Source organism: Salmo salar, chromosome ssa03 (assembly GCF_905237065.1).
Source record: "Salmo salar chromosome ssa03, Ssal_v3.1, whole genome shotgun sequence".
Classification (NCBI taxonomy): domain Eukaryota; kingdom Metazoa; phylum Chordata; class Actinopteri; order Salmoniformes; family Salmonidae; genus Salmo; species Salmo salar.
The window spans coordinates 30,459,786-30,479,284 of record NC_059444.1 but is presented as its reverse complement, the minus strand read 5'-3'; the positions used below and the strand labels follow the sequence as shown (position 1 = coordinate 30,479,284).

At 42.6% G+C, this 19,499-nt stretch overlaps 1 protein-coding gene across 1 annotated transcript in view; it reads right to left on the bottom strand.

The window, feature by feature from the left end:
- LOC106599720 (tensin-3) overlaps window positions 1-19,499 on the bottom strand; it is a 78,501-nt gene that overhangs the window by 37,276 nt on the left and 21,726 nt on the right. The window contains exons 5-12 of the mRNA XM_014191019.2: window positions 17,978-18,042; window positions 11,931-12,014; window positions 11,222-11,334; window positions 10,155-10,215; window positions 8,503-8,578; window positions 8,183-8,312; window positions 7,897-7,962; window positions 7,269-7,370 (exon numbers count right to left, since the gene is read on the bottom strand). Of these exons, the coding sequence (XP_014046494.2) occupies window positions 7,269-7,370; window positions 7,897-7,962; window positions 8,183-8,312; window positions 8,503-8,578; window positions 10,155-10,215; window positions 11,222-11,334; window positions 11,931-12,014; window positions 17,978-18,042 (697 nt within the window). The remainder of the gene's footprint in view (window positions 1-7,268; window positions 7,371-7,896; window positions 7,963-8,182; window positions 8,313-8,502; window positions 8,579-10,154; window positions 10,216-11,221; window positions 11,335-11,930; window positions 12,015-17,977; window positions 18,043-19,499) is intronic.

Here is a 19,499-nt window from a genome sequence, read left to right as displayed (position 1 = left end):
TCTCCCTCGGTATGTCACCCTCCCACTTCCCTCTCCCCCTCCCACTCTTCCTTCACGGTCCCCCTTCTCCTTCAAGAAAGTAATGCAGCCACAGCTCTAACCTTCTCCTTCAAGAAAGTAACGCAGCCACAGCTCTAACCTTCTCCTTCAAGAAAGTAATGCAGCCACAGCTCTAACCTTCTCCTTCAAGAAAGTAACGCAGCCACAGCTCTAACCTTCTCCTTCAAGAAAGTAACGCAGCCACAGCTCTAACCTTCTCCTTCAAGAAAGTAACGCAGCCACAGCTCTAACCTTCTCCTTCAAGAAAGTAATGCAGCCACAGCTCTAACCTTCTCCTTCACCGACTGCAGTTAAATAAGTGCACCAGACAACCACCATCTCCCGCATAACAATATGGAGAAACAGAGAGATGATATGGAGAGGAGGAGGGGAAATAAAGAGTAGGAAGTTTAGCTAACAGATAGTGACCAGGATCAGGAACCCACAAAGGTCTTCCAACCACAAACACTAGCTCTACTCTCCCTCTCTCCTAGCAGTGAGAAGGAAGGTGAGGGTGTTTGCACTCCACACAATGGGGGACCTTGAGTTCTCCAAATATGGACAGAAGAATGTAAACAAGTCGGGAGGGGCAAGGGGGTGGGGGCGGGCCCTGGGGTGAGCTGTAATCCGACCTCATGCCCCGGCTGCATCAGGGTACTACCCTGCCAGCAGGGAGGAAGAGAGGTACACAGAGAGAAAGAGAGAGAGGCAGAGAGGATCTGAGAATGAAAACAACATTCCTTTCCCTCTCTTCCGTCCCTCTTTCTTTCACACTGTAAAGACAGACTTTTTAATTAGAGCAAGCCTACCTTCTAGTTGGGCGCTCTCTGCCGGTTTATGAAACCCCTGGTATAGCCAGGTTGTTTTTCTCTCTCGTGTATCATGAAATGACATGCCTGGCGTCCGTACAACACCAGCACGGAAACAGATGTGCCCTAACCTCAATTATGGGGTTCAACAATTGTTTTGACAGTTTTTTTCTATCAGAAGACACACATTGGCAAGACTGAGGTCCATAGATGGTTAACCAAGTATGGCCCCATCCGGTGGTCTTCATCTTTGAACCATTTCATCTATCCTAAATCTACATTTATGCCGGAATTTATCAAACAACTTTTTGTTCGAAATTGTCAATTTTCTTAGGTTATTATGTTGTTAAAAAACACTTGACACTCTGTAAGCATAAGGCAAATGGGAATGTAGCAGCAAAACGGTTACTCCGACTCCCAACTATTCTTAACCCCCAGAGGGATTGTTGTTGCTACACCTCCGAAATTACCCTGCTGTTACTCCTTCTCCATTCATCATCAGTGTTATTACCATTTACCATCCCTCCTCCTCCTCCTCTCATACTGTATGCCAGGCCTGTGAGTCATTAAGCTTAATTACCATCATCACCATCCTCATTTTCATCACTCCTGGCCTGCATGGCTTGGCCTAGCTTCCGTTTGGGCTTCCGTTTGGGGCCCAGCCAGACGGCCCTCAGCTAAAACATTCCTCATTAATCCAGCAGTCAAACCAGGGCCCTGTTACATGACTCTGGTCTGACTCACTCTCTTACTGGGAGCTAGATGCAGGAACAGAGGGAGAGAGAGAGGGGAGCCCTCGGTACAGGACAAGCCTATTGTGGCCTAGACTTTCTCTTTTAATTGGCTCAAATGGGGCTATGTCGATGTTGACACACACCTGGTATTGATTGCTTGGACATCCTCTGATGCATGTACATGTGTTTCTAAAAAAACAAACACATTAGCTGGATTTCTTCTATTGATGGGGAGGAAATCGACCCCGGAAAGAGTAGAGCAGTTTCCAGGATGTTGTGTGAGGTAAAGCATTATATCCCTCAATAAAGAACAACCCATACTCAAACACAATACTTAATTCACGCTAGTGGATAAACCCACATTTTGAATGGGGGAAGGGGAATTTAAAAAGCCATTGAAGTAAATGATGTTGTCCTTCCACATACCTAACACTGAAGTGGTAAGCTGTCTTTAAGCTGATCGACGGGCAGTCAGAGGGACACTGGGAGCTGCCAAATCAAATGGACTGGTAAGTAGCTGCTGAATTCCAGCAGAGCTCCCAGTCTTTCGTCTCTAATCTCGAGTTTACATGAGAAAACAAGGCTGTAAATATTCCAAAGGAATGCCTCATTGACTCAATGAAAAGGAGAAAGTGAAAAATCGTTTTTTAGGCTGTTGTTTGCCTTTAATTAATCTTTTCATTTCCAATGTTTGCTCTTTCATTACATGCCCAGAGACTCTCGATCTAGCACTTCCAACATAAAAGTTAACCTCACTTCATGATTGTGTAGTAGAGTTTCTCAAATAAAGCAACTAAACTAGTTGTCTTTATTATCAAATGGTTTAAATTGGTATTGTATATAAAATGCTTATTGTATAACAGGCCTGGGTGTGGATTCATGTTTTAATGTCACCATATTTCTCTATTCTGGTAAGTTGGCAGAGCAGCAAGGGATGCCCTGACTGTGTGTGTGTGTGTGTGTGTGTGTGTGTGTGTGTGAGAGAGATCACGCCCGAGTCTGTGTAACTGGGTTGGTTGAAGCACGCCCATTCATTTGATTAAACAATTATAATAATCTCTAGGGAACGACTTTTCTCTCTCTGACCCCAGTGCTTCTGTATTCCCTATGGTACTAACACTGTAAAGAGCATCCAGAAACTACCAACAAACAGGCACTAGATATTACCTAACCTTAACCCGAGCTGATTGACATGACCAAACTTAGCGCTACTAACATGTTAATAATGGCGCCGGAAGGGAAGGCTGCCGTTTTACGTGCTCCTAACCAACTGTGCTATTTTGTTAGTTTTTTCGTGTTGTTTCTAACTTATGTTTTTACGTATTTTGTACATAATGTTGCCGCTACCGTCTCTTATGAAAATAACTTCTAGACATCAGAACAGCGATTACGAACCACGAACTGGACAAAGATTTTTTTCTTTAACGAGTCCGACGTGAAGGATATACTGCTTTCTCAGGAACAGGCCAAAATCCACGTCATTTGCGTGAAGAAAAAGATGGAGAAAAAGGGGGCAGAGGTCGGACTGCCTTCTGAGAATTCGTAGTTAGATATTCCAGGACGTGTACTCAAATCATCCGCGGACCAACTGGTTAGTGTCTTCACTGACATTTTTAACCTCTCCCTGACCGAGTCTGTAATACCTACATGTTTCAAGGAAGCGAAGGTAACCTGCCTAAATGATTACCGCCCCTTAGCACTCACGTCTGTAGCCATGAAGTGCTTTGAAAGGCTGGTCATGGCTCACATCAACAGCATCCTCCCGTATACCCTTGACCCACTCCAATTCGCATACCGCCCCAAAAGATCCACAAATGACTCAATCTCAATCGCACTCCACACTGCCCTTTCCCACCTGGACAAAAGGAACACATGTGAGAATGCTGTTCATTGACTACAGCTCAGCATTCAATACCATAGGGCCCGCAAAGCTCATCACTAAGCTAAGGACCCTGGGATTGAACACCTCCCTCTGCAACTGGATCCTGGACTTCCTGACAGGCTGCCCCCAGGTGGTAACATCTGCCACGCTGATCCTCAACATGGGGCGGCAGGGTAGCCCTAGTGGTAAGAGCGTTGGGCTAGTAACCGAAAGGTTGCAAGTTCAAATCCCCGAGCTGACAAGGTACAAATCTGTTGTTCTGCCCCTGAACAAGGCAGTTAACCCACTGTTCCTAGGCTGTCATTGAAAATAAGAATTTGTTCTTAACTGACTTGCCTGGTTAAATAAAGGTAAAATAAATAGGGGCCCCTCAGGGGTATGTGCTTAGTTCCCTCCTGTACTTCTTGTTCACCCATGACTGTGTGGCCAAACACGACTCCAACACCATCATTAAGTTTGCTGACGACACAACAGTGGTTGGCCTGATCCCCAACAACAATGAGACAGCCTATAGGGAGGAGGTCAGAGACCTGGCAGTATGGTGCCAGGACAACAACCTCTCCCTCAATATGAGCAAGACAAAGGAGCTGATCGTGGACTACAGGAAAAGGCGGCCGAACAGGCCCCCATTAACATTGCCGGTGCTTTAGTGGAGTGGGTCGAGAGTGTCAAGTTCCTTGGTGTCCACATCACCAACGAACTATCATGGTCCAAACACACCAAGACAGTTGTGAAGAGGGCATGACAGCACCTTTTCCCCCTCAGGAGACTGAGAAGATTTGGCATGGGTCCCCAGATCCTCAAAAAGTTATTCAGCTGCACCATCCAGAGCATCCTGACCGGTTGCATCACAGCCTGGTATGGCAACTGCTCGTCATCTGACCGGAAGGTGCTACAGAAGGTAGTGCGTACGGCCCAGTACATCACTGGGGCCAAGCTTCCTGCCATCCAGGACCTATATACTAGGCGGTGTCAGAGGAAAGCCCCAAAAAATGTTAAAGACTCCAGTCACCCAAGTCATGACTGTTCTCTCTGCTACCGCACGGCAAGCGGTACTGGAGCACTAAGTCTAGGACCAAAAGGCTCCTTAACAGCTTCTACCCCCAAGCCATAAGACTGCTGAACAATTAATCAAATTGCCACCCGGACTATTTACATTGACACCCCCCCACGGTCACTTCACCCCTACCTACATGTACAAATTACCTCGACTAACCTGTAACCCCGTACATTGACTCGGTACCCCCTGTATATAGCCTCGTTATTGTTATTTTATTGTGTTACTTTTTATTATTTTAGTTGGTAAATATTTTCTTAACTCTTTCTTGAACTGCACTGTAGGTTAGAGGCTTGTAATTAACCCTCCTGTTGTGTTCGTTTCATGTTAATTAATTCTGTGTTCCCGATCCAAAATGACCGCCCCATTATAGCTGATTATAAATCCATAATAATACATATATTATCACCTAATGTTGTGTTAGATCTTTTTATCAACTTAAGTTCTTGTGAACATTACATGTTTTGAACTTCTATTTGCTTTTTATGGCCTGTAGGCCTCATTGACCTGAGTTCACACAACTTGTTATTGAGTAAAAAAAGCACAATGTATGGATTATTTTGACTATAACAAATACTCCTATGAAACATATTGTGCTATTTATCACAGACTACTTTGTGTCAAAGTTCTCCTCCTCACCAGTGTCATGATCAAAGATATGATCAAGAGCCTCACATACAGTATATCGTTAGGTCATTGTGCTGCCACAGAATTAATTGTGAGCAAGGCTTCAAAAAAGCTTTATATATCAGAGCTGTGAGAAAAGTTCTATATATTATTGAAACAATGTTGCGATTTTTTCTGAGAATGCCAACAGGTGTGGCTCCCGTGGGGGAAAGATTATATTGGGGAAAGGTTCCCATGGGGGTTGCCATGGAAGCCAACAAGGGGAGTGAGATGTGTGTGTGTGTGTGTGTGTGTGTGTGTGTGTGTGTGTGTGTGTGTGTGTGTGTGTGTGTGTGTGTGTGTGTGTGTGTGTGTGTGTGTGTGCTCAAACACGCATGCATGTGGGGGTCTGGGAGAGGAAGTGTGTCCATTTGATGAATGGGCATGTGCCTGAACTCAATTTTATACACTAATTGTAGTGTCACCCATTAATTTCTAATGACCAGTCAATTTTGACCGGGAACACCACAGGTTAAATAAAACACCCAAAATGTTATGAAAATCATCAAAATGTATTTTGTGTGTTCAGATGCCCTGTGTGGACAAAGTCATGGAACCTTATGACAATCAGATTAAATTAACAATGTTTTGTAAATTGGTCCAATTTGACCAGAACACAGCAGGAGGGTTAAACATTTCACGGTAAGGTCTACACCTGTTGTATTCGGAGCATATGACAAATAAAGTTTGATTCAAATCTTCTGCATTTGGTACACCAAGGGGAAGATGCTATCTTTCATTTCCTCTGTTTACCATTGTAAATAAAGAATGTTTCCATAGGAATTGCCCTGGTACAAGTAAAGCCACATAAACCAAGCCGGTGGAGACTGACTGTTTAAGTTAATGGTTTTACGCTGTGGTCCCTATATGATACGGTACAGAGCGGGCCTGGCTAACCAGAGCAGAGGACTCTAAGGGTGTGTTCATAAATTCAATCTGGAGTGCCAGAGTACACTCTGGGTGTTCGTAAATTCAGAGCGTTGTCAGATTGTCTGTTCGTAAATTCAGCGTTTTTCGCTCTCGGAGCGTTGAGAGCGCACACTGGACGCTCTGGCCGAGGACTAGGAGTAGGGTTGATCCGAGCATAAATTCACTCTGGCTATCTACTCCGATTTCAGAGCATTCTCGTCTGAATGTGCCAGAGTGCAGAATAACTGATGAATTTACCAACGCTCAACAGTGTGCGCTCTCTGAATTTACAAACGGACAATCTGACAACGCTCTGAATTTACAAACACCCAGAGCGCACTCAGAGCGCACTCTGGCACTCCAAATTGAATTTACGAACACACCCCTAACAACGGGCAGTCAAGCACCCAAGCTAACTGGCTAACGTTGGCAAGCTTGCTACCTACTTACAGACACAAATGAGATAACAGCTCACTCTGAACATTTTACTCACCCTTGCAAAGCTGATTAGGCAGTTTTCATTTTATCCAGAGCATTGGTGACTGTAACTGTGCTGCTGGCAACAATTTAATTACGCTTTCTTGCCGATGTTTGCCGACATCGCCCATATTCAACGGGTGTTGAGCGATCGTAAAGTTATTCTGCGCTCTGGCACACAGACGAGAGTGCTCTGAATCGGAGTAGATGGCCAGAGGGAATTTACAAACGTATCCCTAAATCTGTCATGCTCTGCAGTACTGAGACTAGCATGAGGTTTATAGGGTTGCTGAGAGATCTGTCTCGCTTGAAAAAAATACTGCAGTTGTCACTTGGCCCTCTAAGGAAGGATCTCCATTCATTTAGAAAGCAGACATTGACTGACCCAGATTTGGTTGGTTTTACTGGGTGTACGTGTACCTGTGTTGTTAAAAATGTAGCTAGGATCAAGAGTTGTTCCTGACAGGGATAGCCTAGATATGGCCCAGAGATTTTACTCATCAAGTAATGCGGTCAGATAAAAACTCCTGCCACTATTGGTCAATGTAAGTGAATGATCCACAGATATTGCTTGGTTTATCTTGATGAACTTGGTTGTTAGTTATGGTGGACAATATGATATTAATGCAGAGTGACTGGAAGCTTTATGTTTCACATTGTAATGAGGAGAAGTAAGTCCAAGTGAATGCTGTTACCTTCAGCGTCAATTATGTTCTGGTAAGAGTCCCATCGTGTCAGAGGGTCGGCTGTGTTGTAGTCCACACTTACGTCTGCCCCGTTCTGCCAGCGCTCTGCACCTACAGGAGACCATTTAAAAGCAAGGAATCATTGTGTGACGCTCTTATTTGGTCCAATCAACACCAATAAATACGTGGGACATTCTTGTAAGGTTCAATCAACAACAAGGGATCAGTGGGACACAACTTTCTGTGGACAGAAGCCATTTTTGTTTATTTTCTGTAAGTGATTTGTGGCCAGAGTGTTTTCATCTTGCAACTAAGAGTTGAAGGAATGTTACATATTCTGAGTTGTTTAGAGCACATGTATGCACGCAAAAACACACACAACACACACGCTCCCTCCTGTGGGGCTGGGAGGAAGGGCATGCTGTGCTCCTTTACCTCTCTGTCAGCACACACTTCACACTACATTTCCCCTCTACGGATTTCCACATCCTCGTCTCAGCAGGGGGTAGAGGGGAAAAGAGGGCGGATTGAGGGGGGAAGCTGGGTGGTGAAAGGACCATGTGTCAGGGGGTTTTCAAACCCTCCTGCTTTTCTAACTGAGTTACAGCTAAGGAGTTATAGGAGTTTAGAAAAATACCTGGGATTTTCTCCGGGCCCTCAGAGAACACCAGCTCCACTTTCCCGTAATCCAGAAATCTGCGATCTGCAGAGGAAACACAAAGGAATGGAGTGAGTGTGGCTGCATTGGAATGCCACGGAAAGATGAATGATGCTGCCTATGACTGAGATTCCCCCAGGAAGCCATAATACATTACAGTCTATGGGAACACATGATTGGTGTTTATTAATGGATGAGCCAAACCCAAATGAAGTCCAGTGTTTTTTTATCCTGTGACGGCAATGTGTATGCAATGTGTGTAGACCTTTATTGGCAGTCTCCATGTCTTCCTTCTCGAACACCAGGTTGTAGCCCTGCACTGCTCCTGTGTGGAACTGGAGCCGGAAGATCACCTCACGCTCCAAAGTGACATCACTCTTATGGTAACACTTCACCTGCAGGAACATGGAAAGACTGGCTGCTGTAACAGCTGTTTGTGTGTGTATTCATGTGACCTTATAAAAAACGTTCTCACTATTTTATGTGTGTAAGTAATCGGTCATAACTTGCATCTTTCTTCTTGTATGGTATACCCAGTACATTCTGTAGGATATGTGATGTGATGCTATGAGACGTTATTCTTACCATGATGTCTCCCTTTAACATCTGAGCAGGTTCCAGACTGATACATATCCTGTCTCTGTGTCCAGGCCCAATGTGACTGGGTAATAGAGACAAACAACCAATCAGAGAGAACATGATGATGGCCAGGTTGCCCTGGTGGGCAGATGGCCCGGGTGGACAGTGTTTGCACCATAGACATTAAAGCCGGTAGATAGTGATAGCGCTGACGTTATCCACGTATTCCTATGGAAAACTCCCAATGGCTCATGAAGGCTGAAGTATTTGAATTTGAAGCTCGCCATATTGTTGAATGAGGCCGAATGGCACCCAGAAATTGCTAAGGATCATGTTGAAAGTGGCCGTAACTAGCAAAGGATCAACAATATAGTCATTTTCATCCTGCCTGAGAGAGTTAACCCAACACTGCTAGGTGACGTTGGCATCAATACCGGAAGACTTGGACATAAACAGTCAAGAAGTGTGTGCATGAGTGATTGGTCTATGTCAGCATGTGGTCCTGTGTGATGACAAATATAGTAGTCAGAAAGGATCACTATTTAATTAAATATATCTTGATTTGTAGCGAACTTTGAAATAATTCACTGTGGGGCTCGAACTTGATCATAATAAACACATTTTAGAGCCCAAAACAGCTGTCTACATTTTTTGATGTTGGCCGTTCTTGCGATCGTAATTTGCTACATACTGTAGTCTATCTAGGGCAGACCAGGGCTTTTGGCACCACTAGATTGCTACCAGTGGAGGCTGCTGAGGGGAGGACAGCTCATAATAATGGCTGGAACGGAGCGAATGGAATGGCATCAAACACATGGAAACCATGTGTTTAATGTATTTGATACCATTCCACTGATTCTGCTCCAGTCATTACCACGAGCCCATCCTCCCCAATTAAGGTGCCACCAACCTCCTGTGGTTGCTACGTAGTAAACGATCAGCAGAGCTCCTGACTCCACACTCCAGACCGGACACTGGGGGCCTGGTGAAAAGTGATTGCCTTTGTTTTGAAACAGGGCTGCCCCGTTCAAAGCCAAAGTCGGCTCAATCCAAACTGACGTATATCAAGCACCTGGAGTACTGACTTCGTATTCTGAGTTTTCATACGCCAAAGTTGTGTTTAGTCTTGATAAAAACGCATATGTGCTTTATCTGCTGCATTCCAAAGGAAAACTATTATAAAAATGTGTGCACATCTTATGGAAAAGACGTGTATTTCTGAATGATGCACCATGCTGCCTTGTTGACATTGGTTGCCTTCCCCTGCTCAGACGTTGCATGCATAAACCAATGGTTGCGTGCCACGTCATCGACTGTGCCGTCAGGCACCAGATTTCTATAACATATGATGTGGTTAGCTGATACTTAAAATATCTATCCAGGCGTTGTAAGATCTGGAATGCGTCAGAAACACCTGGGCAGAGGAACGCACCCAACATGACCAGGCGGCGTAGAGTACTGCTCAATTTATGCAGTCTACTCCTCCATCTCCACTTTAGCCCAGTCACAAATCATGGGCAAAAGTGACATCCTATAGCCATAATCTAACTCCCTCGGTGACACTCACAGAGAGCGGCAAATTAGAACAACAGATTGTCATTAAAAGAAAATGTATCACTTACTGTCAAACAAAATTGAAAACTTAAATGAATGCTTACTAGACCCCTGAGGAGTAGACAGCTTGCATTCCTTGGTAGACTTTCAGGTATGGCCGACACACTGGAAAAAAATGATTGTATTATGAGGAGAGAAATACAGTACTATAATTCACACGAGATCAATTTTGTTGTGGCAAAAGTGAGGAACAAAAATTCTTAGAATGTTATTCATATCAATAAACTGCATCATAACATTCGTGTATTATCAAGCATTGATTCATGTTGGTATCAATTGACAATACGTGCTAACAAAATGGCAAAAAAACTTTCCCTCAAGCTTCTTGTGGGCTATTACAGATGAATGGTGAACGCTCCATTCTAGATATTTTGGATCTCAGTGCCGCGTTTGATACTGTTGATCACAACATCCTTGTTCAGGTCATATCTATGTGGCGTACGTTTCTCAGTAAGCATTGGTGGTTCAGTATCTTCCCCAGCACCTATTTACTATGGCAGGTATCAACTTAAATCAGCCAAGTGCCAATTTTTTTGTTGAGCGGATGGTCGGGGGGCAGGAACGTTATTAAAAAATAATTTATAGACTGCAAATTGACTGCCAGAAGCCCAAACAGATATAACATTCAGTTTCACTGCTTTGCGGGTGACACACAGCTTTATTTACCAATCAGACCCGGTGACCAGCTAGCGTAGCTGCCCTTCACAAATTTCTCCAGCTCAATGACAAGAAATCAGAGGTTGTTTTATTTGGTTGTTTTATTTGCCACCTTGCAAAAAAACACCCACTGGGCAAAAAAGTCATTTCAACGTCTAGTTTTTATTTACATTTGGTTGAATTGTCAACTAATGTAAATTCAACGTGAAATCAACCAAAAAATTCTCCATGTTATTTGCAGACAATTTTTTTTTTGTTATTCTGTGGTGTGTGTTTATGTATGTGCATGCGCATGCATACACGTGTGTCAGTCCGAGGGAAAGGCGGTTTCAGATAAGCACATAGGGATTTTATTGGTAGTTATTTGTCAGACTTCTAGCTTCTATTGACTGAGTGGAATGTTTTTTTTTATCCTAGTGGGCCGATATGTGAACGAAAGCAGGAAGTAAGTTACCTCCTGCAGTGTCAAAGTTTGGTATCCCATGTAGAATGATGCAATGCAGGAACAGTGGAGAGGCGTTGATTTTCATCGACCCACTCAGGAGACTGTTCAGGATCCAAACGTACCTGGCATGGCAGAATAGTAGAGATACAGTAATCCACACAATAGCTAGCAAGAGGATCCTCACTAGCTAAACCCCTCTGCATATACTGTATGTTAAAGTAGACAACAACAGATCACTTACAACAATTACATCAATGGCTGGTTCCAACCATGACAAGTATAACAGAGATACTGTAGCACACATGGGAATATTACTTTTCTGAAGATCCATTGAGGTTGTGTGTTTGTGATGGGGACATTCTTACTAAGGCGCCCACTGTATGACTTAGTCACAGTGATTCAGTGTGATGCAGCAGGATAAGATTACACCAGGTCACCACGGGATCCCATTCTGTTTCAATTACTCACAATGGCATGACTATCACGGGCCCTTTTCTATGGGAATGAATTAACAAGACCAAGACACGCAAAAGGTTTCCTATTGGCTCAGGTGGAACAGGGACCTGAACTTGCCCTAAGGTGGGCGGAGAGGGATATGTGTGTGGGTGTGTGTGTTGGGTGTGGGAAAACACCTTTACCTCACCATCCTTATCACACAATGGGCATTCTCTCAATACTAAAAGAGTAGATTCATATTATGCCTGAGAAGAGGTCTTACCTTTTCTGAGAGGGTGTCATTAATGCTGAGACCTTGTCGTCGTAGTACTTCCTCATTGCAAAGCGGTCCAGGGCCTGATCAGCACTACGCGAGACAGACACAGACATGATTTAGGCTTAAACACCAAGTTACCCTCCTGTTTGGGCTTAAACACTGACAGGGTAAGCATGACAATCATGGTAAGTAAGCTGTAGATAAGAGCTTTAGTTTTAAATAAGAGTGAATTAAACTGAAGTGAGCGTAAGTCATCTGACTATTACCAGAAACACTCCTGGCTGACTGAGTGGAGTGACACACTGTAAACAAACATTTGCAAATATTCAACACATTAAAAGGGATCTTAGACCGTTCCTCCTTAGAGAATCTTTCCAGATTCTTGATATCCTTCGTCTACCCCTATGGACTGCCCTCTTCAATTCAAACCACAGGTTTCTAATCAGGGCGTCATGCACCCCAAAAATCTGAGGGGGCACAAAGTACATGAGGATGGCTAGGGGTTGGTCCATAGGAGGGCTAGGCACCCGTCCATAAGTTGGAGAATTTATACTTTTTCAAACACCTGATACAGCTTTTACTACAATCTAGAGCCATAATCATTGTGCTTAACTCTATGTAAAAAGAATCTCTAATAATACCTCTAATAATACCTGCATCTCTGCATCATCAAGCTAACTACTCCAACTTGATTGATAGCCTGAAATAGTTTAGCTAGTTATGAGGGTGGGAGATTGGGAACCTATTTGGGCTAGCTAGAGCCAACTTCATAAATTGAGGCTAGTAGTACTACAGAGATAAAAACAAACAAATGTTTTATTATAATAATTTTGTCGTTTTTTTAGCACTAGAACCGCTGGGCCTCGAATGGAACCCCCTTCAAGTCATTCTGACTGCAACATTCTAGCAGTGTAATTAATACATTTCATATATACTATTGCAAAAATAACAATTTGGTTGTGTTTAAGAATGCATTTTAATACAATTGTTTTAAATAGCAAATGAGCATTTTCATTAGTTAATGTTATTCTACGCTATATGCAAAAACATAAAAAACACAAAAATGTTTCCAATACATTTCTTTCATGAATTGCCTTTGCTACAACTATGAAACAGAAACATATGTTTTGAAACATGGTAACAGCTATTTTTTATAACAACAAAAAAAGAATACCCCAGCCTAAAAAAATAAAAGACCCACGTTCAAATAATGACAACATCAGTAGCCTAAACATTATTAGAAGTGGCCTTGATGAATAGTAAATCTCAGCACAAAAGCAATGATGCATTCAGAAAGTATTCAGACCCCTTCACCTTTTCCACATTTTTTTAACGTTACAGCCTTATTCTAAAATGGATAAAATATATATATTTCCCATCAATCTACACACACTAACCCATAATGACAAAGCAAAAGCAGGTTTTTAGATTTTTTTTGCAAATGTATTAAAATTAAAAAACAGAAATACCTTATTTACATAAGCATTCAGACCCTTTGCTATGAAACTCGAAATTGAACTGCATCCTGTTTCCATTGATCATCCATGAGATTCTTCTACAACTTGATTGGAGTCCACCTGTGTTAAATTCAATTGATTGGACATGAATTGGAAAGGCGCACACCTGTCTATATAAGGTTCCACAGATGACTGTGCATGTCAGAGCAAAAACCAAGCCATAAGGTCGAAGGAATTGTCGGTAGAGCTCCAAGACAGGATTGTGTCAAGGCACAGATCTGGGGAAGGATACAAAAAAAATTCTGCAGCATTGAAGGTCCCCAAGGACAGAGTGACCTCCATCATTCTCAAATGGAAGAAGTTTGAAACCGCCAAGACTCTTCCTAGAGTTGGCCACCCGGCCAAACTAAGCAATCGGGGAGAAGGGCCTTGGTCAGGGAGGTAACCAAGAACCCGATGGTCACTCTGACAGAGCTCCAGAGTTCCTCTGTGGAGATGGAAGAACCTTCCAGAAGGACAACCATCCCTGCAGCACTCCACCAATCAGGTCTTTATGCTAGAGTGGAAAGAAAGTAGCCACTCCTCAGTAAAAGGCACAAGACAACTGCTTGGAGTTTGCCAAAAGGCAAAGATTCTCTGGTCTGACGAAACCAAGATTGAACTCTTTGGCCTGAATGCCAAGCATAACGTCTGGAGGAAACCAGGCACCACTCATCACCTGGCCAATACCATCCCTATGGTGAGGCATGGTGGTGGCAGCATCATGCTGTGGGGATGTTTTTTAGCGGCAGGGACAGGGAGACTAGTCAGAATTGAGGGAAAAATGAACAGAGCAAAGTACAGAGAGATCCTTGATGAAAACTTGCTCCAGAACGCTCAAGACCTCAGACAGGGGGCGAAGGTTCACCTTCCAACAGGGCAACGACCCTTAGAACACAGCCAAGTCAATGCAGGAGTGGCTTTGGGACAAGTCTCTGAATGTCCTTGAGTTGCCGAGCCAGAGCCCGGACTTGAACCCAATCGAACATCTCTGGAGAGACCTGAAAATAGCTGTGTAGCGATGCTCCCCATCCAACCTGACAGAGCTTGAGAGGATCTGCAGAGAAGAATGGGAGAAACTCCCCAAATACAGGTGTGCCAAGCGTGTAGAGTCATACCCAAGAAGACTCGAGGCTGTAATTGCTGCCAAAGGTGCTTCAAAAAAGTACTTCAACAAATGGTCTGAATACTTATTTACTTATTTTTGTAAAATTTAAAAAAAAAAATGTTCTTTGTCATTATGGGGTATTGTGTATAGATTGATGAGGGGAAAAAACACCAATTTAATACATTTTAGAATAAGGCTGTAAAGTATTTAAATGTGGAAAAAGTGTACGGGTGTCGATAAAAGTGTCGATATGACAGTGTTATGGAAATGTTTACGTTTGTGCTTTTCTATTAACCAATTTCTGTGTTCTGTTCGTGCTTCTCTATAAACCAATGTATGTGTTCATGCAAGTGACTGATTGAACAAGTCCTCAATATCAGTATCTCCAATTTGGCAGTACGTCCAGAACCTTGTTTAGAGAAAGGGATATCTCAGTTTCATGGTCTCAGCTTAGAGAGAGGAAGCCTTGTGATGTATTGATCTGTCACAGACTGTACATGACCCAGTATTGGTCGTTACATGTATGAAGCAAACATTAATTATGAATGATGAATAAGCTAAATCATGCAAATATAGCTTGTCAATATATAAGGGAACTAACGGGACTGCCCTGTTAGAGCTCCTGACAGACGTTCACTATGGCACATGCATTTTGTTGGAATCTCTCCAGTTAACTGTTAATAAACAATGATTCATTTAAGATTGACTTTGAGTGTCCCTGTGTATGAATTTCCACGGCAACAGTATTCAAAAAGAGTAAATTATTGTCAGCTTTTGCTTGTGTGCATCTTCACGCAATGGATTTCATTTAGCTGTTATCCCTTGTCCTAACAGAAGACACCATTTTCGAAACTTTCACTTGCTTGACACACTTTGACATACACTCTTAGAAAAAATGGTTCCAAAAGGGTTATTTGGCTGTCCCCATAGGATAACCCTTTAAGGTTCCATGTAGAACCCTCTGTGGAAAGGGTTCTATATGGAACCCAAAAGGATTCCATCTGGAACCAAAAACGGTTCTTCAAAGGGATCTCCTATGGGGACAGCAATAGAACCCTTTTAGGTTCTAGATAGCACCTTTTTTTCTAAGAGTGTACCTTTGTTTGGTTGTAGTGTGTAATAGTCTCCAGTTTTCTCTTTATTGTGTCCTGTCTTTTTTTCATTCTTCAGCCCTGTTGCATGATGGCTGTGCAGGTGCCTTATTTTGCACAGAGGGAGCTCCCGTCTCATTTTGTTCATGGTGCCGGCCAGACTTGTTTTCTTTTCAAGCAACTTGTTCGCCAATGACAGTGAAGTGAATAAATTGTCCATGGTGACATTTCTCCCCTTGCCAACGAAAGGTTGCGCAAGCCTCATCACCACATTCTCCGAAACTCGCTCACCTTCTGCCCAATGTGGATATTTTCCCAGACATTAAAAGCTGTTCAGCATGTACAATTACGCACGCTCTCACTGTGTAGCCTATTCCAAGTAGGCCAGAGTAGCCTAACTTTGATTCTGTAGACTGATACAGGGTACATTACATTTTAAGATTAGAATTGGAATGGATCAAAACAATAGAATGGCCTGTCCTGTTCTTCATTCACAGTTGGGGATTACATAAATGTACATTGTTCGATTTTGATGATCAACTCACCCATTCTCCCCCTTTCTCCCCATCAGACTTTACATAATTTATCAGACTTTACGCCATTTAGCAAACTGTAGGCGGTGCTACGGTCTGATGACATGAAAATATAGCTCTTTGGCCATGCACACCAGTGGCGTCAAAAACGGAAGCATATGTAGAAAAGTTTCTCATACTTACTGTTAAATATAGTGGTGGATCTTTGAAGTTACAGGGCTATTTTGCTTCCACTGGTTCTGGGGCCCTTGTTAAGGTCATGAACTTTACCTAATTACCGGGACATTTTAGCCAAAAACCTGGTTACCTCTGCCAGGAGGCTGAAACTTGGCCGCAAGTGGATCTTCCAGCAAGACAATAACCCCAAGCACACATCAAATCCACAAAGAAATGGTTCATTGACCACAAAATGTAAAAAAAATCAATGGCCATCTCAGTCTCCGGGCTTGAACCCCATTGAAAAGCTATGGTTTGAATTGAAGAGGGCAGTCCATAAGCACAGAATCTGGAAGGATTCTGTATGGAGGAATGGTCTAAGATCCCTCCAAATATGTTCTCTCATAAAACATTTTAGAAAAAAGCTCATTGTCATTATCCTCACATTGGGAGGGTAATCAATTATTGAAAACAGGGGTGCCAATTATTTTTACCCCTATCCTTTTTTGGATTTTTTTATTACTTGTTAAACCCAATGTCTTTCTCTGATCAATTGTATTAGTATAACATAATATAATTTGCCCATTTTTTTGCAATCAATATAGCTCAGTATTTGTATTATTTAATTTATACTGTCTCTTTTGCTCCTCTTTATCAAGAGTGCCAGTAATTTTGGACCTGAATTTATATTCTGTTTCTCTCTGACACGAAAGCACACACATATGCAAGCATGCACACACACACACACACACACACTCTCTCTCTCTCCCTTTTCCCTCTCTTCTTCATCATTCTCTTTTTCTCTCACTACCCACTTTCTCTCTCTGACCCTGTCACTATGTGAATAGTCTCTCCCAGTGGGAGCAGAACAGCGGGGGGGACGTTGATTGGCAAAACACAACGCGGCCTCGACCAATGTGTACCCTATATCACACAGGGTTTGTGTGCAGAATGGATAGCCATAAGCGCATAAGACAAGACACACACAAACACACACAAACACACACAACACTTCCCTTTACCTTATAAACCACTTTCTGCCTTAATGTGTGCTGTCAATTGATGACTTTAGGGATTACCCTAGCTGCAGCTGCTCTGAATAGTCTTTCAGACTGGAAATTACCATGTGTTAATATCGTTCATCTCTGTTTGTGTAGCTTAATCCAATTTGAAGAACTGCATGTCCTTGAGGGGAACTTATTTTGAACTCAAGTGCATTACTGAAACTCATTTTATACTAAATTCATTTCCAGGTCCATTCAGGAAAAATTACATTGACCTTTGTTCTAAATGACAAATGCTGTTACACTCTGTTATCATTAATGTCTAGTATGTTTATGTTGATTTAGAGTGTGTAATACTGTAAGCGTTACTCATGACTTATGGCTTTCCTTTGATCCCACATCCATAACTATTGTTTGACTCACGCTCTGACACAGTGAAAGGGCTGAGTAGTAGTGGTCAGGCACTGAGAAAGACTATACTTATGTCTATATTTATCTGAGACGTGGTTGTAGTGAATAAGGATATGGGTTTGTAAACCAACACTCAAGAAGTGCTACTCACGCTTTACCAGAACTTCTGGTTTGAGCAAAGTCACATTTCACAACGGTAAATGAATTGAAGGAAAAGCCACGGGAGCTGCCATTGTTTGCAGCCATTAGCCTACCTGGCAGATATGTCGGTGAAATGCACAAATGATGAGATGACCACTCCAATTCGGCCTTTCCCACCCTGAAATACAAGACAGAGAGAGGAGAAAGAAAGATGGAGAGCATTAGCCTATTTTACTTTGAGAATGTAACAAGATAAGTCATATTTTGCCACTACGTAATCATTTTTAAAAGCCTTACATTCTGAATAAGCAGCTAATGTTTATTCAGCAAACAAATAGCAATAGTTTTTGAACTCCCCGGAACCATTAATCATGAACTCCGTCGCAAAACGGAAGTAGCTCCCGCTAAAACTGAAACAAATTTGCGCCACCACGGTGGAAAGGCCTTCGAACCCTAGACACATTTCACTGCATTTCACAATGTTAGGTTAAACAAGGTACTTCAATGAACATGTGAATCAATGGTAAAACATTAGCAGGGAAAGCTAACCTGTTGGCTAAGTTGCTAACAAGATCACTTCCCGCAAAGATGTTCTATTACAGTTGAAGTCGGAAGTTTACATACAGTTAGGTTGGAGTCATTAAAACTCGTTTTTCAACCACTCCACACATTTCTTGTTAACAAACTATAGTTTTGGCAAGTCGGTTAGGACATCTACTTTGTGCATGACACAAGTAATTTTTCCAACAATTGTTTACAGACAGATTATTTCATTTATAATTCACTGTATCACTATTCCAGTGGGTCAGAAGTTTACATACACTAAGTTGACTGAGCCTTTTAACAGCTTGGAAAATTCCAGAAAATGATGTCATGGCTTTAGAAGCTTCTGATAGGCTAATTGACATCATTTGAGTCAATTGGGGGTGTACCTGTGGATGTATTTCAAGGCCTACCTTCAAACTCAGTGCCTCTTTGCTTGGCATCATGGGAAAATCTAAAGAAATCAGCCAAGACCTCACAAAAAAACTGTACTGCACATGGGGATAAAGATTGTACTTTTTGGAAAAAATGTCCTCTGGTCTGATGAATCAAAAATAGAACTGTTTGGCCATAATGACCATCATTATGTTTGGAGGAAAAAGGGGGATGCTTGCAAGCTGAAGAACACCATCCGGACTGTGAAGCACGGGGGTGGCAGCATCATGTTGTGGGGTGCTTTGCTGCAGGAGGGACTGGTGCGCTTCACAAAATAGATGGCATCATGAGGAAGGGAAATTATGTGGATATATTGAAGAAACATCTCAAGACATCAGTCAGGAAGTTAAAACTTGGTCGCAAATGGGTCTTCCAAGTGGACAATGACACCAAGCATACTTCCAATGTTGTGGCAAAAGGGTTTAAGTACAACAAAGTCAAGGTATTGGAGTGGCCATCACAAAGACTTGACCTCAATCCTATAGAAAATGTGTGAGCAGAACTGAAAAAGTGTGCTCGAGCAAGGAGGCCTACAAACCTGACTCAGTTACACCAGCTGTCAGGAGGAATGGGCCAAAATTCACCCAACTTATTGTGGGAAAATTGCGGAAGGCTACCCGAAATGTTTGAACGAAGTTAAATAATTTAAAGGCAATG